General features: G+C 42.6%; 1 protein-coding gene across 1 annotated transcript in view; it reads right to left on the bottom strand.

The window, feature by feature from the left end:
- LOC117413239 (CUB and sushi domain-containing protein 2-like) overlaps nucleotides 1-26,567 on the bottom strand; it is a 161,534-nt gene that overhangs the window by 52,455 nt on the left and 82,512 nt on the right. Inside the window, exons 10-25 of the mRNA XM_058997322.1 lie at nucleotides 25,972-26,093; nucleotides 23,043-23,146; nucleotides 22,374-22,486; nucleotides 19,050-19,232; nucleotides 16,224-16,550; nucleotides 14,604-14,798; nucleotides 12,501-12,639; nucleotides 11,378-11,565; nucleotides 9,930-10,118; nucleotides 9,453-9,569; nucleotides 8,968-9,183; nucleotides 8,398-8,586; nucleotides 7,754-7,923; nucleotides 7,447-7,603; nucleotides 6,602-6,793; nucleotides 5,503-5,629 (exon numbers count right to left, since the gene is read on the bottom strand). Coding sequence (XP_058853305.1) covers nucleotides 5,503-5,629; nucleotides 6,602-6,793; nucleotides 7,447-7,603; nucleotides 7,754-7,923; nucleotides 8,398-8,586; nucleotides 8,968-9,183; nucleotides 9,453-9,569; nucleotides 9,930-10,118; nucleotides 11,378-11,565; nucleotides 12,501-12,639; nucleotides 14,604-14,798; nucleotides 16,224-16,550; nucleotides 19,050-19,232; nucleotides 22,374-22,486; nucleotides 23,043-23,146; nucleotides 25,972-26,093 — 2,728 coding nt within the window. The remainder of the gene's footprint in view (nucleotides 1-5,502; nucleotides 5,630-6,601; nucleotides 6,794-7,446; nucleotides 7,604-7,753; nucleotides 7,924-8,397; nucleotides 8,587-8,967; nucleotides 9,184-9,452; nucleotides 9,570-9,929; nucleotides 10,119-11,377; nucleotides 11,566-12,500; nucleotides 12,640-14,603; nucleotides 14,799-16,223; nucleotides 16,551-19,049; nucleotides 19,233-22,373; nucleotides 22,487-23,042; nucleotides 23,147-25,971; nucleotides 26,094-26,567) is intronic.

The following is a 26,567-nucleotide window of genomic DNA, read 5'->3' as shown; positions in this document are numbered from 1 at the left end:
CACCCTGTGTGAAGTGGTAACACACTAATCCTCTTGTTTTCCACATGCATATTGAACTCTTTGCAGCGTGGCTTGAGGATTTGCATTTAAATAAAAAACATTGACTGTAAAGCCACAATCAGGCTCAGCGAATTCTGATTATTATTACTCGACAAAACTGTCACTGTTTGAAAGCAAAATGTTTGTAAGTGGCTGTGCTCAGACAACTATGGCAATAAATAAATAAATAAGAACGTTATTATCTCAACTAATGAACTGCAAGATATTTGAAAAATACAAACAAACCATTTCAGCTTGCAAACTCCCGGTATACCACTTTATTTTATTAGTTTTATTGTTATTTTTTATGTAGTATCCAGCACCTTGGGTGGTCTGGTCTTAGAGGAGGGCATGATTGCAGTCACTTGACACACGCACTGCTTTTTAATCAGCTTGGACATTTTCTGGCCACTTACACATTATGAATGTAATCTGACTTCCCAAATAGATAGCAGAGGAGTAGCCATGGTCCCTTCTCTATGACCTCACCGGAACCCTCCCACCTCCGTCGTCATGACAGCACATTTGCTTTATTATTGATGGTAATCTCAATACACTTTGTTTTAGGATTGCGTTTTATAAAGAGCTCTGTGCCTGAATCAGCAGATTCGCGATCGCCTCTCAGCAATGCTACACTGCGTATCCATGAGGCTCATCCATTTTACAATGCGGTTTTATATCAAAGTGCTCTTAAGCATCGTGTGGCAGTCCTGGCTCTTTAAGCATTACAAAGTCTGCACAGATCACCTCTCATCACCCTACTCATGTGCCCATTTTAAACCAGTGCAGTATCAGATATGTGTTCATTCAAAAGTAAAGACTGCAAGCTTTGTGTGACTGGCTATTGCGTATTATTTCAGAAAAATAAAGTTTGTTAAATCTAACTCTAAATAAAAATGAAGGTATACATGGAATGAACTGCTTTGTTACGCAATGAGGATGAGACCGTGTTTCAAATCTGAACAATGGTTACCATTTGTTAGTTCCAAATACCAAACCTTACAGTCTACATTGAATGTTATTGTTTAGATACAATACGTGCCACTAGTATTAACACAGATGGCTCTGATGATCTGGAGGTACCGGGAGCTTCTCTGTGTGTGTCGCCTCTATGCCTGGTATTTATACTCTAGTAGGCTCAGAGTCTACTTGACTACAGTGTGCATTAAAAATCCACTCGTGCAAGCCTAATGCCACGACAGTGAAAGGGCCACAAGCTCATTAGCAACAGGTATAACAAGGTATAGCACCATATACAACTTGCAATTCCCCCGAGCCTTTCATCCACCCATTTCACAGGAGGGCCTCGGGCTGGACGCTTCCGCAGCTGAAAGGGGAGTGGTGTATTATTATTATTATTTAGCAGACGCCTTTATCCAAGGCGACTTACAGAGACTCGGGTGTGTGAACTATGCGTCAGCTGCAGAGTCACTTACAGCAACGTCTCACCTGAAAGACGGAGCACAAGGAGGTTAAGTGACTTGCTCAGGGTCACACACAGTGAGTCAGTGAGTGAGCCGGGATTTGAACTGGGAACTAAGGCCCATTTCTTTAACCACCAGACCACACAGCCTCCGTAACCCTGCGATGCCTGTCCTTGACCTGCTAACACCATCATCTGTGAATACTGCTGCTCAGTCCAGTAGACTACATCATAACGGACTATATGGTGATTCTTGATGCTGCCATCTAGTGTCAGTCTAGAGAAGTACACGATGATAGGTTATGACACATACGATTTCCATTGCGAAGTAGGCTTCAATGAAATAATAATAATAATAATAATAATAATAATAATAATAATAATAATAATAATAATGTAAAGCGTTTGTTACTATTTACAGGTGGCACATGCAGTCTTATTTTCTTATTTGCTCCACAACTGGTAATAATAAGCTTGTCATCTCCTAATGATAATGCAATCCCCACTAAATACTAAACCACCACACTGCAGCACAAACTGAGGCACAGCAATGCAGGTGTTTCCTGAGGTCGGGGGTTCAGCTGTCTGTGTTTTCTACAGTGTTAAGACTGTGGCTCCCTGTTTGGCAGCCTGCACAAAGACACAAAGCAACCCTAGTCAATCAGCCTGGCACTTCAGAAGGCTTATTGAATACCCTGGCAAAACAGATTTTTTAAAATAATTATTATTTCAGCAGTCCTTTCCAATGAATTGCAAATCATGTTTAATAATTGATTGCACAAGATGGGATCAAAAGAATATGTATGCATACCTCATACTGTAGTATAAAAAAAAGGTTTTAATTAACCCTGATCTGCAGACGAACCTCCCCGCCCATGTCGTGCAGCGCCACAGAAAATAATGAAAGCGATTCTGTGGAGATGTGAGACGAACCAGACTCTATCCCCTCCAGTCCCCCCCTCCTCCCCTCGCAGTGTCTCTCTGTCGCTGTCTGGCTTTCAGAATAGTATTCTTTGGTGACCAATCATGCTGTAGATAAACAGCTTCTGAAAACGAGTTTCTGTACTGTGTTTGAGTTTTGCTATTATGTGAGCACACATTGATGCAATTATTTAACATTTATTTGGTTCCATGACACTAATACGATTACAACAACTAATAATAAAAATAACAATAATATTAATAACAATAAAAGTAACAATAACAATAATGATAATAGTAATATTAATAGTAATAATAATAATAATAATAATAATAACAATGTATTCTAATTAAAAGGGAAAGAATAGTGATGTTATACCATTCTAATCTCTCTTTTTTTCTTTTCCTTAGGGTCATTTGAAGAGGCACTTACAGCCAAAACATATTTTATAGATCTTTTTTGAAAATCAAAAGCAGCCTCGCAGTGCCACCTGAAATGTTCACGGAAACGCACTGAGGACGACGTTGTACTGCACAGCTGTAACTGCTGAATTACCTGTAAAACAATCACAGGAAACACACGGTGTCAGTTTTTCATTTCGGTCGAGAAACGCTCTGGGACAGCTTCTCTTCATAGACCTATTCCACAATGGGAAGTTGCCATGGAGACATGATGCATTGTGGGTGGAGAATTACTCTCCTGTCAGCGAAACAAAATGGTGCCACAAGAGCGCCTGTCGCTTGTCAAAAGAGGATTTTTGGATGCAGAACAAGAAGAAGAAGAAAAAAATGACACCAAGCGTCTCTGAAGATGTATTACTATTTAACAAATAAACATCAGTTTCCTTGCCTGAACCAGGATCATTTGAAATATTAATTTAACATGCTTTTTTTAAAGTGACATACAGCATGGGTGTTGTTTTAGGTTACCTTTCTTTGAATTATACTGCATTGAAACATTTCTCTTGTAAAAGCTCCTCCTGTGTTGCTTGCACTCCATTAAGATAAAATTAAGACACAAGATGCCTTCTGGCAAGGGGAGGAGAGCTTGTTTGGGGAACGCAAATTTGAAGCTTGCATAATTTATAGAGAGACCGAAACGAGTTCTTTCCGTAAAGTTGCATCAAACGATTTTGCAAAAAGTATTTGATCTATGATTTACGTTAACCTTAAAAAATCTGTCTTTTTAAAAAACGTTATTTCAACACAGGGTAACCGAGGAAGGTACATTAATTGCAGAGGCACATATTGAAAATAGTAGTTATGTGCACAAAGATAAAGCATGAGCCCCAAACACTACCGAATTGGGAGTGAGCGAAACTATTGCTTATGCTCGGGGCCACATGACAAAAAAGGGTTCTGATTAGCCCGGTCAGCCTTTGAGATGTTAATCACACAATGCCTCTCTTGTTAACCAGTGGCGACTAGAAGTCACCAGTTTACACAGTAAAGCTACACTGTTCCTTTTTCATAAAACATCAACTGCCTGCTGCCCACCCCCCTAGTTTTATTTCACACTCCATCCATGTGCTTTGTATACAGGAGAGATAAATTCCTCTGCAGATTAAAATAAATAAAACAGAAGAGACGCATCCTTTTCTATAAGCTGCAGTGCTGCTGGCTCCAACGAAACACTGAAACCCCTCCAATGGACTGGAGATGCATAGTTACTACAGAGTGGTCAGAAATCCAGCAATGTGTTTCTCCTCCATTCCTCAAAGAGAAGAGGAAGGGCACGGAATAATGTTTTATTTAACATCAGTCTTTTACAAATTGCTCGGTTGTGTTTTTACATACGTTTTTCATAGCATATCTGGGGGGTTCGGAACTTGCCCCAAACCTCCAGCCATTCTGTCTGTAGTGGTAAACAGCTATTGGGCATGTATTGTTTTTGAATCAATATTGGTATAATAATATCTCCCTCCCCCACACTTGCCTATCTACACTAATTCTTCCTGTAATGTAAATCAGCAGTTAATTACTAAACCCCAGCTGTATACATTTACTGATGAAAACAAACACATAGCTAATACAAGCTGCTATTAAATTGGAAGCCAAGTGCCATGTCATATTTCAAATAAACACATTCAAATGATTTAAACAGCCGTCTTTTGAAAGGTCAGTTGTAGGACTGCCGAAGCGATAGCATCTGTAAAACTTCTTAACTAAAATCGAGTAAAATTTCAATTTCACCCGCAAACATTTATCCTTAACTGAATGCATAATCCCCCCTGTGTGAAGGGATAAGCCCTACCACCGTGCTCTGTCATCACAATTTAATGCTAGAATGCTCTGTAAATGATATGGGAATGAAGGTCCTACACCTTAACTTGTTCAATACAATTTTGTTTTTTAGTTTTTGCGTAGTGCAGCCCACACATTTAAAAAGTAAGTCACTTAAAATGTTATTTTTAATTTCACTGTTTACATTTGCCGGTTGCTTTGAGTTTATCTAGGCTAGCCGCACTGAACAGATGTCCTCGTTCACGTGGCGACTCTGCCAGCCTCACATACTCTTCACTTAAATAGACAGAGTTGACTTGAAAGTTCACATTGTCACATGATTTGCAGAGAACGAGGAAGCCCGTTCAGGCTCGTGGCAACACAACCCAGAACCAATTGCAGTGGTTAAAAAAAATAAACAATTAAAAGCAATGCCATTTGAAGCTGCTTGCTCTTTTTATATATAAGCAGACGGAGGCTGGGTGCGAAGCGGCGCCCCCCGCACACCACAAGCACGCATCTTAACCACAGTGTAAAAGAGCCAGGCTACTCCGCAGTCATGGTTACAGAGCTTCTAACATCATCTCATCTCGCCAACAGGGGACAGAATCCGCAAGGGCAGTGTGCCACACAGCACTGCCCATTACATATGTAGGGCTTGGGGAGTCAATACACAATAACTCACTCACATGTCTCTCTCCTTCTCACTCCTTGTATTCCCTACATAAAGATGAACCCCGAATCGATATACTGGAACCCTAATAGTCCAAATGCAATCGTGCATTAATGCAAACCTGTAATCTAAAGGTTCAAACATAGCATAGCCAGTGCAAATGACTTATTTTGTCCTACACGTATACATAAGTAAATATGCAGCCCACTGAATAGACGCTTACCCGATGGTGCTTCCCGAGTCCGCCTTGATGGTCCACACACAGTGCAGGTTGTGATCATAAGGAGAGGGGTAACCTGGGGAGAGAATCCTTCCAGACGTCTCTCCACGGATCTGACCCCCACATTCAGCTGGAAAACAAATGATAGAAAAATGAGCGAGGGTGATGCTGCGGACAGCAGCAAACACGTCTAGATTCAGCTGAACCGGAATTAATCGAGCAGGTTTCATAATAAAAAGAGAGAGAACATTTAATCATTTGGTTTTTACTGTGGGTGACGAATGACCGGTCTGAGATTTGTTCTGTACCACCCTTTTGGAGCGTGCATGCACTGCTGTTCTGAATATGGAGTTAGTTCATCAATCACATCCAAAGCGCTGCCTTCACCAAGTGATCAAGGTGGCAAGTGATGTTTCATAACATTAAAAAACACCCAGGGCGCCGTTTAAAAAACAGAAGCTGCATTTCAAACACAAACAAACCACAAATTAAAACAAAATCATACATCAACTGTCCCGTAAATTTCAGCTGAAATTTATCATCCTCATCTTCACATCTGGAGACAACAGACTTTTCACTGAGCTTCTAACAGATAGCTGTACCCGCGAGGGAACTGCAGATAATAAATCAAGAATCGAACCTGGAATCCACGGTGTTAGCTTGTACCTGCTCAAGACGTGGGAGGGCTGAGCTCCTTCACCCTGCCTGCCTGTCTACACAAGGTGGGTAGCTTCATGCTGTGAAAAATGCAGTACTCTCCATAGAGAAAGAAGACCTGGCACTGTATACTGTACAACATGGCTTACACAGGACTAGCACCAGAGGAGACAGGGGATGCTATAGTTGGTACCTTTCAGTGATTTAGTTGAATTGAATGCCAACAAGTGTAATAAAGCATAGTGAAAGCATTGTAAAGCACAGAGAGGTATGGCAAAGTATATTAATGAACATGGCAAACCAGGGTAAACTAGGGTAAACGGAGAGTACAACCATGGGAAAACTGCAAAAATACAGTGCAGAAATCCCATGGCACACTTTTGTAAGTGATTGGGAGTGGATGAGGGGCCGAGTTCAGGGGATCGGAGATGCTCCAGTGTCTTACCCACGCAGAGGGGCAGGGGGCTATCCCAGGCTCGCCGCTCCCCGGTCAGGCAGGTGATGGAGGGATTCCCCCGCAGTGAGTAGCCGGGGTTACAGCTGAAGGAGACCGTGCTGCCTGCAAAGTGTCCCTGATCCGAGAGCTTGTATCCAAACTGGGGGACCCCGGGGTCTTCACACTTAATGAGCTCAAAACCTGGAAGAGAGACACAACTCATCTTAGAAAAACAGGTGAAAGAACCCCTGATTCAATTAAATGCTCATTAAAATAAATCCTGCCCTGGTGTTTTTAATATTGGTAGAAACAAAAGTACACTAAAGAGACTCACATCAGGCTCTGTTTGATGTTTGATTTTCATAACCTTGGTACACAAAGCAGGGTCTTGTATTAATTATCCTGACAGTGGGGTTTATTTAGCTCAGTTGAATAGATCCCATTTTACATTCGGTAATTCTCATTGCTGATGTTTAGATAGCAACCTTTTAATATTGTTTTACAGTTAAATACAAAATGTATTACAACCAATACAATAAGGCACCTTGTACTGTAACTATGGCTTATAACATTTATAGAGAGACCCAAACAAGCTGATCTCATAAAGTTACATCAAACGAGTTTGCAAAAAAAAAGGATTTGAGCTAAGATTTACGTTTACCTTCAAAAATCTGTCATTTGAAAAATAAATAAATAAATAAATAAACGCTATTATAACAACCCTCTATACCCGTAACTGACAAACACATTGTTATGAGCCCCTGTCTGCTTGTCAATGTCTTCGGCATTAGAAAGTTGGAGTGGTGTGGAAAGGATCAGCTCTGGGTTTGTAGAAGAAGCTCAAGCACACGTACTGGAAAACTGCAGCTCGAAGCCCTTGCTGGTGTTCTCCGAGTTGCTAATGAACTCCAGCCACAGAGAGCTTGATGTGCTGTTGAGCTCTATGCCCAGCATGTCGGAGCCAGAGAATACGCCCAACAGACGGGCAGAGTTATTGCTGCCGTCGTATACCTGCAAGAAGAAATGAGAGGGGATGAGAGGGGAGTTTGGTGCAGAGCCAAAAGAAAACAAACCACGGATGCAGGTTACTGGCAATTAAGACTGGAATGACTAAACTTGACCAGTAACCTCAATCCAGTGTCCCAAAACAACTGTCCCTACCTTGAGCAGGTCCCCCTCCTGTAGCTGGAAGGTCCTGGCCCTTAGCTGGATGCCCTTGCCCGGTTGGCTCTGGATGGAGTAGATGCACTCATGGTTGTTGCCGTAGTGGCTGGGATAGTTAGGGGACAGGAGCACGCCCTGGATCCCAGTCACTGATGAGCCACACTCCGCTGTGGAGGAAGAAAACAGAAACACAGCCTTGTGTTACCCTGTCCTGCCGAGTATAAAGCAGCAACATCACACCTAGCCTGGACAAGAAGATTGCAATTGACATCTGCTTTAACTCTCTCTCTCTCTCTCTCTCTCTCTCTCTCTCTCTCTCTCTCTCTCTCTCTCTCTCTCTCTCTCTCTCTCTCTCTCTCTCTCATATAATTGTGTTGTCCCTATTCATCTGAATGCCCTAGACATTATCTCAAACTATTGCAAACCTATTTGTCAAAATCAATTTGTTCATTCCACTACGTTCCTGTATCAAACATGACACAAACGCTTTGCAAATCCTAGTGGTAGCAATTCCTTTCCTTCAAGTTTAGAAATCGTCTTCGGAAATACAGGTTGATCAAATCGACTCCTTTGTTTCTTTTTGTTTCTTATTGTTTCGTTTAAATGTCAGCCAAGCAAAATGAAAGCACATGACCACCTACCAACACACCTTGGCAGAGGCGAGCTCCAGATACGACGTCTGCCCCCCAGGCAGGTTACTCTGGCTGGGCCCTCGAGCCGGTACCCTGGGAAGCAGGAGAAGGTGAGGGGGTCCCCCACCCCAAACTGAAGGCCCTTGCGGGTGCTGAACGTGGGCACCCCAGGGTCATCACAGGGCTCCAGATCATACTCTGAAACGCAAGCACAGGGCCGTACACTGGTCAAGAACAAGACATCTGAGCACATGAAATAAACTGTGCGGTCAGCTGCTCTCACACCTGACTGTTGACTATTTATCTATCAAACATGACACAGCTAGTACCATAGTACAAATTCTCATGCTCTCACTTAACTAATAAGGATGCATGCTTTATGAATGCTTTGTTAATTCAATATGAATACACCTACACATATTTTATGAAGCATGTTATAAACGGCATTACTGTTTGTAAGTCAGCAAGCCCTAGATGTAAGTCCCAAGCTTTTCCAGTGGAAAACTTCATTTTAAAATCCATTCCAATCCATCCCAGGCAACCGCTGCTCAGCCAGAGGCCATGTCTATGAGAAGCTACCTGAGAAGGTGATGTTGAAGCCCTGGTAGGACACAGAGAAGTCAGAGATGAAGCGGATCTGCGCGGTGAAGTTCCCGTGCAGCCCCGCGCTGAGAGGGGAGGGCAGGGTGGAGCCCGTCAGCCTCTTCAGGGGCTGGGAGAAGCTGCCGTTCTCCGTGATCAGCAGGTGATCGTGAGGGCTCTCCAGGTGGAATGTGTGGAAGGCGAACATCACACCTGAGTGAGGGTGAGAGAGAGAGAGAGAGAGAGAGAGAGAGAGAGAGAGAGATAGAATTTGTATGATGAGGGATTAAAAGTCGGTAACACTTCACGTTAAGTGTCTCTAATTACAGTGTATTTACATAGCAGATGCATAGTAAATACATGTGTACTTACACATAATTACAATGATATTATGCACAGTAATTGTACTTGATGTGTAAATCCCCAGTAATTAGAGACGCTTAATGTAAAGTCAAGCGTGCATCACCAGAGCTGACAATTACCTTTCCCGTGCGAGGTCTCGATCACCCAAGTGCAGTTCAGATTGTTGGGATAGAAATCTGGGTATCCAGGAGACAGGATGGTGCCGGTTGACCCCTGGATGTAACCCCCGCAGAGAGCTACAGAGATGAGGAGAGATAAGGGAGGGTTAATTGGGGTGCTTGAACAGATTAATGAATGCTAATTCTGAATACACAACTAGGCTCAGAGGAGTGTTTTGTGTTGAAAATATGTGTTAAGGCCATTGTGCATGGAAATGTTATTTATCATCCACGAATATTGTGCGTAAATTGATTGCACACTAGATTGCACATCATTCTTATGCATTTTTGTGCAAGATCACTGTTTTAAATGTCTCTTAAACTGCATGAAGTTCAGGTGTCTCAGGCACAGTGAGAATTGAACATGTTAAATTCATATTGAGTAATTTAGCGTGTTGAATCTGGAGTGGTGTTTCTTGGGGAACGTGTGACAGGTACCCTCGCAGCTGGGAAGGGGTCGGCTCCACTGGAAGTTGGGCTCGCACTCCAGCGGCTCGTTGTCGCTCAGCGTGTACCCGGAGTCGCAGCTGAACGTCACCAGAGCTCCCACGTAAAAGTCGTTGCCGTGGCGCTGCCCATTGACAGGAATTCCGGGGTCCACGCAGTGATCCGACTGCAGCTTCACCGCTGAAACACAAACACAACGACACATCAGGGACCAAGAATGAGACAGAAGGGTGGAATCGGAGAAGTGACTTACTTTACGTTTAATCTCCAAACTCTGCTTTAAGTTAAGGAATGCATAATCAGCTTGACATTAAACATCTGGTCGATCTTAATGACTTAAATGGCGGCTGATCTTCACACTACTGCCCTTAAACTCGTTTGTTTGCAGCGATATGTTTTACTATGTCTTGTTAAGTTAATGAGGAGGTCAACAGGGTTAATGCTTTTGTAGATCTGACACTGAATGAATAATTTAAATAGTCCCTGATATACAAAGTACTCGGCTGTGTTCTGCATAGGAACACCTGGGTCCTCTGCAGATTCAAATCCTGCATGTGCAATTAGTAAGTGTAATAAGGAATAGCAGAGAGACTGCCTAAATTTAGCACAAGGGTTGTGCAGTGAGCTCCAATGGGCAGCATGCTTCTGATTTTTTATCCTCACTTTGGTAATATACGCAGAGCATAAAACAGGCTTAGTTACACAACCAGGGAGAGAAATAACTCAAAAGATTACTTTTAAGATTTAAAGGGGCTCTGATCTCTTTGATTTCCATCACCTAAGTTTTTCCGCATTACCGGAGTGTTTTCCTTTTACAACAGAAATTGAATCCCTGGAGTGAAAACAAAAACGGACGGAAAGTCTACTGTGGTGGGGGGAAGGGTTTTTGATTCACAGCCTAGCAACAGGTCTGCATTGAGAGTCTAGTGCAATTTTCAGGGGGTGTTTTTTGTCTTTTTTATCCATTTGGCTGCAATGATTTTTTTTCAGCTGTTGCCAACAATCTCCATGGAAACCGGTATTGCAGTGCAGCTGTAACTTTTGAACAAGGCCTGTTTTCCAGTTACTGAAGGGAGCAGCACATCTCTACACATTCTCTCCCTCAGCCCCCCCCCCCAGTCTTACAGAATCAAAATGGATTCACCCAAATATGGGGAATGAATGGTGAGTGCTGGTGAAAAGTGGTCCAAGAGATTATTGTTTTTTTTTTGGGGGGGGGGGGGGGTTGGTTTTATCAGCCTGATGCTTGATTTTAGCAAAATGAATCCATCGATCCTATTTCATCTGTAAAAGGAGTGCCAAGTAGCAGTAATGCTGTGTTTAAAAAAATGGCAATCATCCTTCACTCAGTTTTGCTTTTTGGATACTTCTTTAAAGCTTAAGGCTTTTGGCACCATAATTAAAACTAAACCCAGAAGCGGAGGGCCCGCGAGACTTACTCTCGTAGCGAATCTGGAAGCCAACGTCAGAGTGGCTCTTGTCTGTGGTGAAGAGCAGGTAGAGGTAGTTGGAGGTGCTGATCAGGAACTGGGGGACCTGGGTACCCTGGTAGCTCCCTATCAACGGCGAGGAGTAAGACTTCCCGTCACGCACCTCCAGAACATCGTAATTCACCTCAGTTTTAAACCTGCAGGAGAGACAGATTGATACAGAGATAGAGGCAGAGATGGTATAACCAAACATAGGGGTCTGTACAAGCTTTTAAATATTACATGAGGACCATGGGTAATTAAAACCGTACTTTTGATGACATACAGTCAAGAGACATCAAGAGACCTTGATTTTCTCAAGTCCCCTTTATTTAATGATTCAAACGATGATGAAAGATGGACGGTCTACGGGTGGTGAAAGGTGCAAGATAACAACGGTTTGCCTTTGCCCATAGAGCATGGTTATTTTGTAGCCAAAAGACCACGCTGTTTGAAGATTAGGTCATAAGCACCAAGTGAATTAAGCAAAGGTTTAGATTTTATTCATATGTTTGGCATTAGAATGGGAGAGAAAATTTCAACCTATGTTTCTTTTTTTTCCCAAAGTGCTTTTAACTGTAATGCATTTTCAGATTCTGTTTTGTATTTTGACATTGTTATCAATTATCTCAGTATAACAATGGGAAGCTACTGGAAAAGCTACTAAAAAATATAAATTCAACTGAGTAGAAACCACCCAATGTTGTATGTATGCAGCATGTAATCAACAGTAACAAACACTTTGCTTTGCTGCTTTTCTCCAGTCTTTTGGGACTAGCTTTATTACTAATGGAGTTGATTGGGGTTTTGATCACAAATCTAGAAGCAGCAGACACTTATTTAGCTTTTTTTTCTCAAATCGAGCTTGCAATTTCTTTCTTTTCTCTTTCTTGATTCAACTACATTCTGAGACGTCTCGTTTTGGGGCGACCCGTTTTCACGGACGAGCATTGCAAGACGCTTGTCAACCCTCTGAGCAATAAAAACAGATACCACAAACGTAAATGGCTGGAAAGAGTCTCATAGTACAGGAGGCGGGGGGTGCCCATTCTGCACAAGACCTAACCACAGTGTATAGTGTGAGGGGTCTGACCTGTCGAAGATGATCTTGATGGGATAGCCTGGTTGAGCCTCCATGACCCACACGCAGTTCAGGGAGTCTTTGTAGAATCCAGGCCAGCCAGGGGACAGGATGGTGCCACTGGGGGCTGTCAGGTGACCTCCGCAGGGAGCTGTGAGGGGATTGGGGGGTGAGGACAAGAGAACAACCCAGATGAGAAGGAAGACAGCGTGGAACCGAGCAATCTGCTACATTTAGTCACGACATCGACAGAGTTACACAGCGTTTCTCATCGGTATGTGGATTTTATCATTTTAAAAAATCTATATAAGTCGTAGCTTTAGTATTAAATCTATATTATTTATAAGGAAGGAAAAAAAGTACTACAAAAAACAAGTGAAATCGCCTTGGCAACGTTAGTTTATTCCAATCCATGTATTCCAAATGTTTCAAACAGAAACTTGCCTTAAGAAAAAAAAAAAAAAAAAAAAGACCAAAAGCAAACTCCAGCGATAAAACTTCAAACCCATAAATCTCAGGACACTAACACACAAACAACATCACGGCTATTTGTGAAGTACAAACATGATTCATCATTGCTGCTCTGCTCTTCCCACACCGAACAAAAGCACAGGTCTGAAGGGGGCTGGAGCAGCTCGCTGTCAGGGGCGCAGTGAGACATTCCCAGCCTCATTACGGGAGGCATCGTGACCCTGTGCAGCAAGAAGCTCCAGAATCCTCCTTATAGAGGTCTGCCACAGTAAAAGAATAGCAAAGCATGGCAACGCATAGGTAAGCATTGTAAATCCCAAAGAGGTATGGTAAAGCATACTGAAAACCCATTGCAAACCATGCTAAACTACGGTAAATGCATAACCATGGGCAAGACATGGGAAAACTGCAGTTACTGTGCAAATGTACCCCAGGGGCCAGTCAGAGCTATTGAACATGATACGTTTGCTACACTGATAAGTGATCGATATATCTGACTAATGAGATGCCCAGTATTTGTGCAGTTTATTATTCCAACACTACGTTATTGTGACCTGCAGGTGGGTCACAATAATATAGGGGTCAAATATTTTGCTCCGGGCTGTGGTTATACACAGGTAATCGCAAGGGAAGAAACAGGAGCTGGGATTTAGGCCATGGAGTAAGGACAGCAGGAAAATGTGTGTCAGGATCACTGCCTCTTTAAAACAATGCGAAAAAGCAGGCAGCCCACTCCGGAGAAACTGTAATTAAATTAGAACCAAGGACTGCCTTTTTAATATTGTAATACATCTGAATCATGAGACAGCTATTTAAAGGATATGTAACAGTATTACATTTCAGAGAAATAAATAAATAAATATCTTATAATTTAAATCCAGACACATATTGCAATTTCCCATTAATATTTGCCTGACAAAACCAAGTGGAGTTGAACATGGTTTTTTTTTCTTATTTGAAATATTATCTATTATTTATTATGATTGATGCAGTGTGAATGGAAGGTGCTGGATTGACAGAAACTGAAGGCTTCTAATTTATCTTTGGAACAGGTGCAGCACACGCAAAAGCAATTTGAGCTTCCCCACAATGCTTTCTGCCCTACCAGATACTGGAAGGACCACCCTTTCTCTTAAAGCGTGAGGGATGGAGCAGTTCAGTCTCCATGCCTGCACCCTGCCCTGGACTGGAGAGAGCGCCCTTTCTCTTAAAGTGTGAGGGATGGAGCAGTTCAGTCTCCATGCCTGCACCCTGCCCTGGACTGGAGGGAGCGCCCTTTCTCTTAAAGTGTGAGGGATGGAGCAGTTCATACTCCATGCTTTCTCTTAGTAGATGAAGGAGGTTCAGTCTCTGTGCTTCAAGTCTGCTCTAGACCGGGGGGACCATCCTTTCTCTTAGGGGGTGAGGGAGCAGTTGAATCTCTATTCCCCAAGCCAGGCAAGGACTTCTTTTAAGGGGTAGAGGAGGAAGCAGTTCACTCTCCAAACCTCAGGGGGTGATTTTGAACCTCTATGTAACATTTATATTTAACATAATTTGAAATATCTTATACATCTCAAGAAAACATTCTACTCTGCCAGTATTGGGACATGGAAAAGGATCAATTTTTTTTTGCTATGGTATTGCTATTGAAAGCCTGCATACCTTCACATCTTGGAACCGCGTTGTCCCACACCACATTCCCATCTTTCAGGATGCAGGCGATGGTCTCCGATCCGTGAGTTTTGAGGAAGCCCTCTTCACACAGGAAGGACACCGAGCTTCCCAGCTGCAGACTGTCTCCGAACCGCTTCCCGTTTATTGGAACTCCAGGATCAGGACACTCGTTGTGGCGGAATGCTAGACAGAGAAGTTGAATTTGCATTTTTATAGCTCCTGTCATCACATTGATCTCATTATAGTGCTTCACGGTAAAATCCAATACAACTGAATCTGAGAGTCTATTGTGTCTGGGACCACAGAATTACAGTAATTAGTGTCTAACGCGTCAGAGGGAGCAGTTGTTACCGCGGCACACCTCTAGTGGTCGTTTTTCAAACCATCTCACTTCAGAAAATGCTTTTAAAAGTTGTTGCAAAAGTATTTTTTATTTATTTTTTGCTAGAAAGGCTAAAGTGTTCTTAAAGAAGAGAAATGTGGAAGTGAAGAAGCCATCCGTCCACAGCGGGCAGTGCTGTGCGAGGCTGCGTCAGATCTGCGCTGACACCAGGCGTGCTGATTAATACCCTGGAGCCGCTCTCCCCAAACTCACTTTCTGCCTCATCCATCACCTTCATTTCATTTATTAATCCAGCTACAAGCCCTGCAATAGAGTTCGTCATCTTCTTAATTAACATGAATGATATAATGCGTCAGCTCGGAAGGGGTGTTACACAGTCGCATGATGTTAAAGACCTGGAACCCTGATACTAAATAATATTATTATTTATTTCTTAGCAGATGCCCTTATCCAGGGTGACTTACAATTGTTACAAGATATCACATTCTTTTTACATACAATTACCCATTTATACAGTTGTTTGTTTTTTCTTTAAGGGAGCAATCTAGGTAAAGAACCTTGCTCAAGGGTACAGCAGCAGTGTCCCCCACCTGGGATTGAACCCACGACCCTTTGGTCAAGAGTCCAGAGCCCTAACCACTACTCCACACTGCTGCCCTATATCAAAAGAGCCAATTTCCCAACGTTTCGGTATGTTTCACAGATGTTTATATGTCTGTCTCGCTTAACGGTTAGCTAAGTGACAGAGGCTGCACACAGTGTTTCTCGAGTAAGCAATAAGAAGGGGACAGAAACAGAGTGGTGGGAGAGGTGCTGGAGGTGTTGCGTGACTCTGCACTCCCTCGAGCCCTGCGTTACCTCCGGGGAGATAGCTGGACCCACCAGGTAGCACTCCAGCCTGCAGTCTGTGTGTTTAAACACCTGCACAGTAAAGCTCAGCTTCTATACTGTAGCTAACATTGAGCCCTATTTCATCTGACATTCACAAGTCTACCTTAGAAATTGTGCACGGCAGCAGAGTATTTTATTATTATTATTTGCATTCATTTAAATCCAGTGATAGAATGAGCCTGATCAAAGGAAAACGCTCTGAATTCAGCTGTTTAATTTAAGGTTACACATTTCCAGGCATTGCATTTGTTATATAAACACAATAATCCTTGACTGTGCATGGAGGGCTGTGTTTGTATTGCTCATAAGGATGGATGGCCATGGAGAATCCTCTATAAGATGCCTATAAAATGCGGCGCCGGACTGGTACTCACTGGTGAAGCTGATGTTGAAGCCCCTCTTGGCATTGGAGTGGTCGGTCAGGAACTCAAGCCTGGCCACGTGTCCGCTGCTGGTCAGGGGGGAGGGCACCTGGGTCCCGGAGAAGGTGCCCAGCACGGGGGACTCCGCCTTGCCCCCGTCCTTCACAGCCAGGAAATCGAACTGCGGCTCCACGTCCAGGTCGTTGAAGGCCAGGTGGATGCGGCTCTCGGGCTTGGCGATGATCAGCCACACGCAGTGCATGTTGCTCCCGTACTCCGCCGGGTAGTTGGGGGAGAGCAGCACGCCCGCTGGGGTGGTGAAGTTGAAGAAGCAGGAGACTGAGGATCAGAGAGAAGAACAGGGGAGAGGAGGGAGTGAGGGATCTAGAACTGGAGTGAATACACAACTGGGAGAACGCAGTAGAGCTGAAGAAAAAGGGGAGAGGGAGTGAGGAACCAAGAAAATGTAGAGCTGTATTATTATTATTATTAGTAGTAGTAGTAGTAATAGTCGTATCATTATCATTTATTCATTTCCCCTTCAGCACGGTAGTTTGCAAGCTTCTGGTCTCATTCTGAAAGATGTTTATGCAGGTTTACAAGGCGCAGGAGAGGTAAACTAAGCCAGGGATCTCTGGTTGATTTATGAAGTTATCAGCCATGCCGGGCTATGGAGATATGATCGATGAGATTAGCTCTCACAATCCACCTCCCCCTTCGCTTACCCTATGCACCGGTGATGTCCGACATGCTTCACGCAGTGACAAGGTAAAGGACTCCGATTATTTCTATGATAGCCAGAGGCAGTGCCTGGTTATTGATGTGCAATTTGTCAATCGACATGCATAATTAGTAATTACGCATGTCGATTGTAATTTTTCCCATGGTTATGCATTTACCATAGTTTACCCTGGTTTGCCGTGTTTCGCAATCTGCTTTACCAAACCTCCCTGTGCTTTACAATGCTTGCCCATGCTTTACCATGCTTTCACTGTGCTCTATTACAGTTTGCCATGCTTTTACTGCGAGAAACTTTTATAAAAGCTTTAACTCAGGAGTTACTTAAAAATATATATCTTTTAGATTGCTGTATACAGGTACTGAAAAGGAACTTCAGCAAGAAGCCTTTGTTTAGCTGTTGGTAGCTATAGTTTGATGAAGGTCATAGAAATCAGGAAGGGTAAAATAATAAAAAAAGGACATTTTAGATCTATACCCTTTAAGAGCATAGATTTTGGTAAAGGCATTTAATTAACAGAATACCAGATTTGCTCAGACAACGATACCTAGTTAATTCACGATGCAAACGAAAGGGGGCAACTCAACGACCCATTAATGGAATCTGTGGAACAGTAAAGATGTATTTGACGTACTTTGTATCCTTTCCATAGGGACAGAGATCCTTCCTGTTTATTACCTTTTCACCAAGTCACAAACTATAAGATGCAGATAATGCAAACTTCATAAAACAGAAATGCAGCTTTTATAATAACAGATATACTGCCCCTCAATTTCAATCAGCTCTTTAGCATTTTTACACTGTTTTGAGTCACCATTGATTTTTGTTAAAGAATGTCAATTTTTTTCATTTTCCTTTCATTTCTTTAGGGTTATGTATGCTGCAATGAAAATGTTTTAAGACCTGCCTAATGGAATAATGGTGTTTCTTTACATCTCTCTTTGAACAGGGATTGAGGCTGACCTACAGCACAGGAATTGATCAGGTACCAGGAAACAGCGGTTTAAATTTAAATAAAAATATACGAGCGATGCTAGGATTTCTCCATCTTAAGGAAGGAGGTGAAAACGATCAGAAAATGACCGATGCTGCTTTCTGCACTAAAACCCTCTTGTCATTTTGCATATGCATATCTTACAATTCAGAACATATTATCTGTTAAAAAAATTAATTTTCTTGAGGTAGAAAGATCCCTGGCAAGTGATGGCGCACAGAGGACTTAGGTTTACTGTAATGGATATAATTAAGGCAAGATAAAGGAAAGTGATGCTTAGGAAGAGCTACGAGTCATGGTTATGGTAAAGGCTGGAGGGAGGGTAAAGGTTAAGGTTAGGTTAAAGGTCCGGATTTATGGTTATATGAGTGGGTCGGGTGAGGATTCAATGTTTGGAGGACGCTTTTATACCTCATCGGAGGCACTCGGAGAGTTTCTCTATCAGAAAGAGGTTTTGCAAGGAGCTCAGTAAGACTTGCCTCTTGCATTCCGAGTACGAAGCCCAGTAGGAAAGCTCTGATTGGTTGGGAGCGTTAACCCGGAATAAAGGTGGGTAATTAGGCAGCCGCGTCAGATCAGATCAGAGTGAGAGAGAGGTTTTCAGAGGCATAGCTTGAGAGGAATTAGAGTAAGAAAAGTTATGAGTGAACGTGGCCCGCAGCCTTTTAGTTGGCTGGCAGTGGAAGCTGCTTTGAGGTAGCGGCTGTGGGTTTGTGTCCCTATGGATCCCTTCCCCTCCCTGAAATGAAACAACAGTGCTGTCTGATCAGTACAAGAAGAGCTTCTGACAAAAAGAAAAAAGAGAGAGAGAGGGAGAAAGAAGGTAAGGGAGGAAAAAGAAAAGTGCGAGGGATAGAGAGAGAGTGGAGGCACGGGAAGGAGAGAGGGGGCGGAATAAGACAAAGTAGTTAGAAGGAGAGAGATGGAGGGATAAAGAAAGTGAGAGAGTGTGATGGGGAGGAGGACATGGCGGGAGTTGCATTGGGATGCACTCACACTTTAAATAAGAGATAAAGAGAGAGAGAGGCAAAGGGGGAAAGGAGGGAGAGAACAAGTAGAAAGAGAGAGGAAGCCAGCGCTGGGATGGACTCTCGCTCCCACTCACAGACACAGCTGGGTTTCTTGGCAGACCACTGGTTGTTCTTCTGGCAGGTGATGCTCTTCAGCCCCACCAGCTCGAAGGCAGGCTGGCACTCGAACCGCAGAGTGTCCCCGTGAAGGAATCCGGAACCCTCTCTCCTGCCATAGGCCGGTACCCCCGGGTCCCCGCAGCTCCCCTGCTCGATCTCTGCAAAAACACAAGAAACAGAGAAGCCATCTGTGACTCGGGCACCTTGGTCATTATTACAGTCACTGAACTGGAAGAAAGCGGGAACAATCCCTCGCCAGGACTGAGGTCTAAACACAACCTCCGATGGACAATTTATTTGGTTTGTTGCATCTATATCGTCAATAACGTTTTGGCTTGTGCCATCTTTTGTGTACGGTAAACTGACGAAACGTCTACGCGACTTAGTTTCTTATTTATTTTTTTGTTTTACATACTGTATCATTAAGAAATCCATCGAGGAAAAGTGAACTCCCACAACAGCAAGGCTTTTAGATTGTTTACCAGCACTGGATGATCCAACATTTTCCCCACTGCAGCCTCTTCAAAGCAATGCACTGGCAGACCCACATGAGCCATCGCAGAGAAACCTACAAACACATACAGACGGCCAGCCTGTTCTCGGCAAGGCCACCCTGACCCAGTGCCAGCTGCAGAGGAGCCCCTTAGTACAGTACATCCTAATGCTAAAATTACAAATTACAAATAAACATGCAGGGCCCTGTTTGTCACACACCTGCCACGCAACGGCATGCATATTTAACAGACAGAATAAAAGGAGAACTGAGCAGAGTAATGTCTGTCTGGCTATTACTGCCATGCTTGTAATGCATTTGTAATGGGGCCGGTTCCTGAATCTGCAAGCTCCCTCGTTATAGCCTGTCAGATCAGTTCTCTACTCTTCTATAAAAAGCAGGGAGGGTGTGTGCCTGAATGTTGAACTCAACAGGGAGTTAAAAAACTTGAATCTGAAATGCTCTCTTTCTCAATTTACATTCTGCCAGCAAACAGCAGTGACTAGTTGTTGAAGAGGAATGTCTCCCTGTCACAGCGTGAGAGACACCAACGATTTTAAATGTACTAAAGCTTTTCAGTCTATTGAGGAGAAATAGAGAGAGAGAGAGGGAGAGAGAGAGATTGAGACGGACGTCTGTGTTTGGGTTTGGAATGCAGAAATCCAGCACGGAAATTGCCACTAAAAATGCAATGCAGTTTGTAATGCAATAGGAGCCAAATGCCCATTTTAAAGATAAATTAAGTGCCAGTACTCATCCATTAGGACTGTGTTAGAATGACTCTGTGAAACAGGAGATTACAAGCTAACCAGGTATACACTTTGGAATAACATAGAATAGGAATGTTATAATACTTATTATTATATGAATTAGCATGGATCCCTAACAGCTACCGGATTTGGTGTACACCAGCACTGACTTTAAACATTTACACAATCTTTAGAAATATTTAAAGTTTGGGTAAGCAAACAGTTTACCAAGGCAGTTTATCAACACCAAACCCCAACGGTCACTGCATGCAAACTCAGTGTCTAATGTAGCATGCTTTTGTTTTGTGAGTACCACACAGCAGAATTCAAAACCACACACGATAATAAATGGAGCATATTATCTAACTCCTCTCGATGATATTGCCATAAATAAACCCAACAGCATCATTTATCAAGCTTTCCCTCCTCTGTCGAGGAGCAGAGCCCTGGGCTGAGGGAGCAGTCAGAGACAGCTGATGGAAAGCACGGTCCAGCGATTCTCTCATTCCTGACCCCAGACCTGCTGGCTGCTGAGACACACACACCATATTGACTTCAAGTGACGAAAGCTGCCACAACCCCAGAATAAGGGATGGTACCTGGCTGTTTTATATAGGACCATATGCTGTGCGTTTCCAGGGCTCCTTTACTAGGTTCTACTGTCGAAATAACGCATGGGACAGTTTCTTTTGTGCCGTGGAAATTGAACAGGAATACCTTTCAGTCGTTCAGATAGCTTGGTTTGTCTTACAAATGTAAACTATAAACCTCACAGGTGAGACAGACTTCTGAATATCTGCAGAGAGCAAAGAAGGAAAAAAAAAAAACGATATGATGTTTAACATAGAAACTTGAAACAACCTGAGTTTTAATAAATTAAGTTTCTTTCAGCAATGTCCTGTAGTTTCCATTTAAAAAGGTGTCTATAAAAACAGAGAGTCACAGAGGAAATCAAACATTCTAATGCAGTCTAATGTTTTACGAGCGACCGCCGGAGGCTGGAAGGAGAGTATGCAAATCCCTCAGCTCTTTAACCATAAATATTCGGAATTAGAAACTGGATTATGTAAGCCTTAATTCTCTTTTACGACTCATTCCAGCGGATGTCGATCCGTGGGGTTTGTTCCTTGTTCTTCTTTTCGGTGTCTCCAGAACTCTGCTTTAAGGAGATAGAGGGAGCTTCCTTCAGATCAGATTCATTTTACGGAGTGGTGGGCAGGGGTAGTCTGAAAAGAATATGACATAACCTGCAACTCAGTTCCAACACAGCTGCAAAGCGTCCAAAAACGTTCACATCACCAGTACGAACGCAAGATGCTTGTTTTCCCTATTGTGCTGAAGGTAGGAATAATTTGCTACTATCTAATTAATACAGGATAGAAAGCAATGAGACACTGAGAGCTATAGGCCAGGGACAAAACCCTCCAGAAATTGCTGAGAGAAATGTGGTTGTGATTATATTTAAGTGCTGAGATCCTCTCTGTGTCACACACGACAGTACCTTATCAAAAATGAACTGCGTTATACTTGATTTGTCATTTTGTTCAGTTCTGGTTGAACCAGAGAGGTCAAAAGTTGTTGCAGAGGTTGAAAGGTAATTTTATATTTCTAAACCAACATCTCAACTGGCAGTGTTCATAAAGGCTCCTGGGAAATCGATGGCCTTTTCTGATGCCGGTTGCGAAACTGTAGCAATTTCAATCAATTACCGAGTACTGCGGAAATCCTGTCTGTCTGAAGTCATTGGGCCACAGAGGCACAGTGATCTTTGAACCCCCTACACCCCCCCACCCCCCCAGAGTTATAAATATTTCAAATCACCTCAGATGTGTATGGTTACCTTTGCTTAACTCAGTTTCCAGACTGATTTATGGGACCAACAGAGCTACAGCTCAATTTCTTAAATGTTATTATTATTATTATTATTATTATTATTATTATTATTATTATTATTATTATTATTATTATTATGTTCCATATTTATAAAATAAAACAGGTAAGGCAGGTGTGTGAGGTGGGTGTAGATCCAAGCCAAAATAATTAAAACGGGACGCTACCTTCATAAGAAACTTTGAACCCCAGCAAGCCACTGGTTTCATCCGTCTTGAAGAGGAGCCACATCTGGTGACTGGTGCTGACAATCAGGTCTGGAGTGGTGGTGCCAGTTAACCTGGACCAAGAGAGACAAATCATTAACCAGGCTGACCCTGCTCTTATAACCACTTAGACAAACCACTGACATACACGACTGGTCGATCCACTGACAATACAGGTACCAATGGAAAGTGCACACGGAGCGGCTAAACACGGTTGTCCAAGTACAGATCCATGGATTATTGTGTGCGGTAATGGAGTCAATATCCGGATCAACTGAAGCCTCTTGTGGTGTTTATTTTTTAATGTCTTATGATGGTAATAAAGACAATATTAATACCCTATTCACACTACTTCAATAATGCACTGTTGTTTACGCAACCTTGTGGTTTCAATGCATGCTGATTGCGCCATATTTGGGTAGTGACATTTAGATTGCTTGAACCGATTATTGGATAATTCGATTATTAGTAGTGACCTCTCTAGATTGAGGCCAATGAACTCATTTTAACCTGTGACCTGTACCGGAATTCAAAACCGCCCAAAACGGCACAACTGAAAATGTAGAGGATCGACCACAACAGAATCGCAACCGATTTCGTTTAACGAAGGATGAAGGGGGATTTACTCACACATGAAAAACTGTCTTCTGGTCCCCGACTTGTCCCCCGTCCCCCACGGTCAGCGTGTCGTAGCCCCGCTCCAGGCCGAACTCCTCGAACGAGAGCTTGATCACCTGCAGGGAACACAGGGGTCAGGGGTCAATGAGTTGAATTACACTGAAATGGAATGTAGGTAACGGACCGGAGTTACCTGTCCCTGGGCTACAGTGCTCCCTTGACCCTTCTCCCCACCCCCCCACTCCAGAGGCATGTGTTTGAGGCTCTTCCTCTCCATTCCATTCCAGTCCAGGATCTTGTTCCCAGCCTGTGTCCTTAACTATTCAAATGAACATTCCATAGCCTTGTTACTACCAGGATTTTAATTGTTTAATTAATCTTAATAGTTAGTTCGATTCCTGGATTGAAATGGACTGAAAGATCCACAGGTCTGTAGGGTTCATTAAGGGAAAATAAAGCGAATTATCCAGTTAATAAATGTTTCAAAGTACATGATTTGGCAGTGCTAGGGATGATGTTAGATTGTGCAACTATATTAACAGGAATAATGCAGGGCTGTAAAATGATCCACATCATTAGTCCAAGTGGCATGTACTTAATTACGACGGAGTTAAAAATGACCAAGGTCTTTACTAGACCTTGGTAATTAAAAAGACAATTAACTTGTGATATGCTTAGGCTGGTAACCTTGTTGGATTGCACTTTACAACTTTCGATCGTGGGAAACGGGCTTGGAGAGAAACTCTGATTAATTAAATTGCAGAACCCGTTAAGAGGAAGAGCGCCTCATTTTTTTAAGTCACGAAACACTGATTTCAAGCCGTGCAGAGTGTCAATATTTTAATTCGATAGACTTTAAAGTAAAAAAAAAACAATGTACATCACATTTAAATGTAAGCTTTGGATCGATTTGTGATTGTGCATGTGATTAAAAGAGAAGCAGCCGCCTCCTGACATACGGCACGTATTGTGTTTTTGGTAAAAGTAATACTGAAATAAATTGGAAATAAATTCTTGTGTGTACTCCACATAACAGATATTCTGGCAGGAGAGCTTAGGAAAGCAATCAAGGAAACAGAGACCCATTCAAAATAGGGTGAGGCATGTGGGAAATGACTTCTATTCATTTGTCGAAGATGCGAGCTGAAAAAAAAAAATGGTATTGAATGCAGCTTGATTATCTGATGATTTCAATATCAGGGGCCATGTCCTTGTAGTAAAAACCATATCAGCAGATTCCTGGATTGCTAACTACTTAGTCAGCCTTGACATATTCCTATTTGGCATTTTTTTTTTTTTTTTTAAATGAAAAAAAAGTGCAAATTCAAAACTTTTTGATACATTTCAGTCCTCCTCACTGGCAGAAGTCAAAAGTTCTCATTTTAGCATTTTAACACTTAACACTAACCCTATCCTTAACCCTACCCCTAACTCAAATCCTAACCCTAAACCTAACCCTAACTCTAACCCTAACCATAACCATAACCCTACACTCCAGCCCTAACTCTACCCTTAACCCTAATATTCTAGAACAAAATTTTTTTTCACAAAACAGTAATTTTGTGCCTATTTAAAGCAATTAACAATAAAACACAATCACTTGCACTGAACTTTGATCTTTAACCCCAAACCCCAGTCCCAACCCTAAACCCTTATGAAGTCCCTATTACCATGCTATAAACTACACTGAACTTCAATGAAAGTCACCCATGGCCTGCGCCGAGTGGCACAGGGAAACAATGCCCTCCTGATAAGGACACAGATCTGCGAATCCATTTGTTCATGCCGCTATAAAAAAAATGTTGGCAAAGCGAGCTGTGTTGCGGCCTTGAACGAGCAAGGAAAGTCATTCCTTCCCCACAGTACAGCGCTATAGCCCTGTCATCTCCTATAATGTTCTTTCATTGCTTTTCATCGTTCCCCCTCCATTCAGGGCAACAGCAATTTATACAGAGGGGAAAAAAGGAACTACCAAGGTAAGAGAAGCTTAAAAGATCATTACACGCACATACACACCTACTGTAGATACAGTGTGTGTATGTATATATATATATATATATATATATATATATATATATATATATATATATATATACTGTAGTTTTCAACTGAACTTGATTATTCTTTGATGTGTTTGGTTCCCTGCTGGCAGCAGCTAATTTGCTCATTTGTTCCTATTCAATACAGTGCTGTTGACCTGGCTGCTGACAGCTCTACAGCCCTGCAGTGGGTTCTCAATGGCTGCTGTTATGACTTGTTGCAATTGTATTCTTAGCTACTGTATGGCTCCCTGGACGCAGGGCTCTGAGCTGCAATACATCCAAGGAACAAGAGTCTCGTCTGGTAAATGAACACACCGTGCTGCTTTATTGCAACATATTTGTTTGTGTTGTTCTCTGTGCTTTAGAGAGAGGCGTTGATGCTTTTGAATTACAATATGAAACCATTAATATTCTAAAAGTGCGGATGCAAGAACATTTCATTTTTTTTTAATCAGTGAGTTTTATTATTATTGTTCGGTGCATATGAGCTTAGTGCTCATGAGAGTACAATGGCACTGGATACAGGCAGGAATTGTGCCATTAGATCATCCCCCTACATCTCTGAAAGTGAGACAGAGAGCTCACCTCAGTTCAGTACTGGGACTCACACAAGCAGAGAGTGATGTCCATGAAACACAATACAAACAAGCTGTAAATGGCATTTTCACCATATTTTGATGCTTGAACCTTGTAAACGTTGAATGTTGCTTCAAAATATCCCCTACAAGTCGTTTCTTCTATAGTTTCCTGGTGTCTAAAGCCCTCTGGACGGCAATACTGTCAAGATGCTGTGCTTTGTACCATCAGGATAATGATATCTGAGCAAGACTAATGACAACCGCTGTAGATAGGGTGTGCGATAAAACAGAGGCGTTTATAACACAAAGCGCTAGACCGACCTTGGCAGGGCTGGAGGCAGTGATGACCCAGGTGCAGTGGGCGTTGTTATCGTACTGGACTGGGAAATTGGGAGATGTGATGACTCCACTCGGCCCTCGCAGGTGGCTTCCACACATCCGCGCTGGAGAGAGGAACAGAGAAAGGCAGAACTGATTACTCGTCTGCACAAGCCCCTTAACATGAAACTTTACCTAAATCGTTAACATCCGAGGCAGCTGTCATCACCTACTGCTAGTTAGGTGTCCCGAGCTGAAGGAGAAGCCACTGAACGGTCAGTTTATCTACAGGTGATGACCGCTATGGTTCTCTAAGGCTGCTTGAGTTTGATGTTTCCATTTAAAGGGATAACGAGATTATAAAGCCCTGTTAGCTTTCAGAGGGTGTCCACCAGTGGATTCATGAGAGCTCTGCTCAAACCTGATTGGCCGAGACAATCTGTGAGGTTTATTATATATTTTATAACACTTTACCTATCCTTTACCACATTATAGCAAATAGACTTTTTAAGCATCATGTTCCCACACAGTACATGGAAAAAAGGATGATTTACCTCATGGGGGACTTTGCTGAGAGCAGGTTTAATGCCTCAAATACT

Source organism: Acipenser ruthenus, chromosome 23 (assembly GCF_902713425.1).
Source record: "Acipenser ruthenus chromosome 23, fAciRut3.2 maternal haplotype, whole genome shotgun sequence".
NCBI classification, from domain to species: domain Eukaryota; kingdom Metazoa; phylum Chordata; class Actinopteri; order Acipenseriformes; family Acipenseridae; genus Acipenser; species Acipenser ruthenus.
The sequence above is the reverse complement of the archived record's forward strand: the minus strand, read 5'-3'. Positions and strand labels throughout refer to the sequence as shown.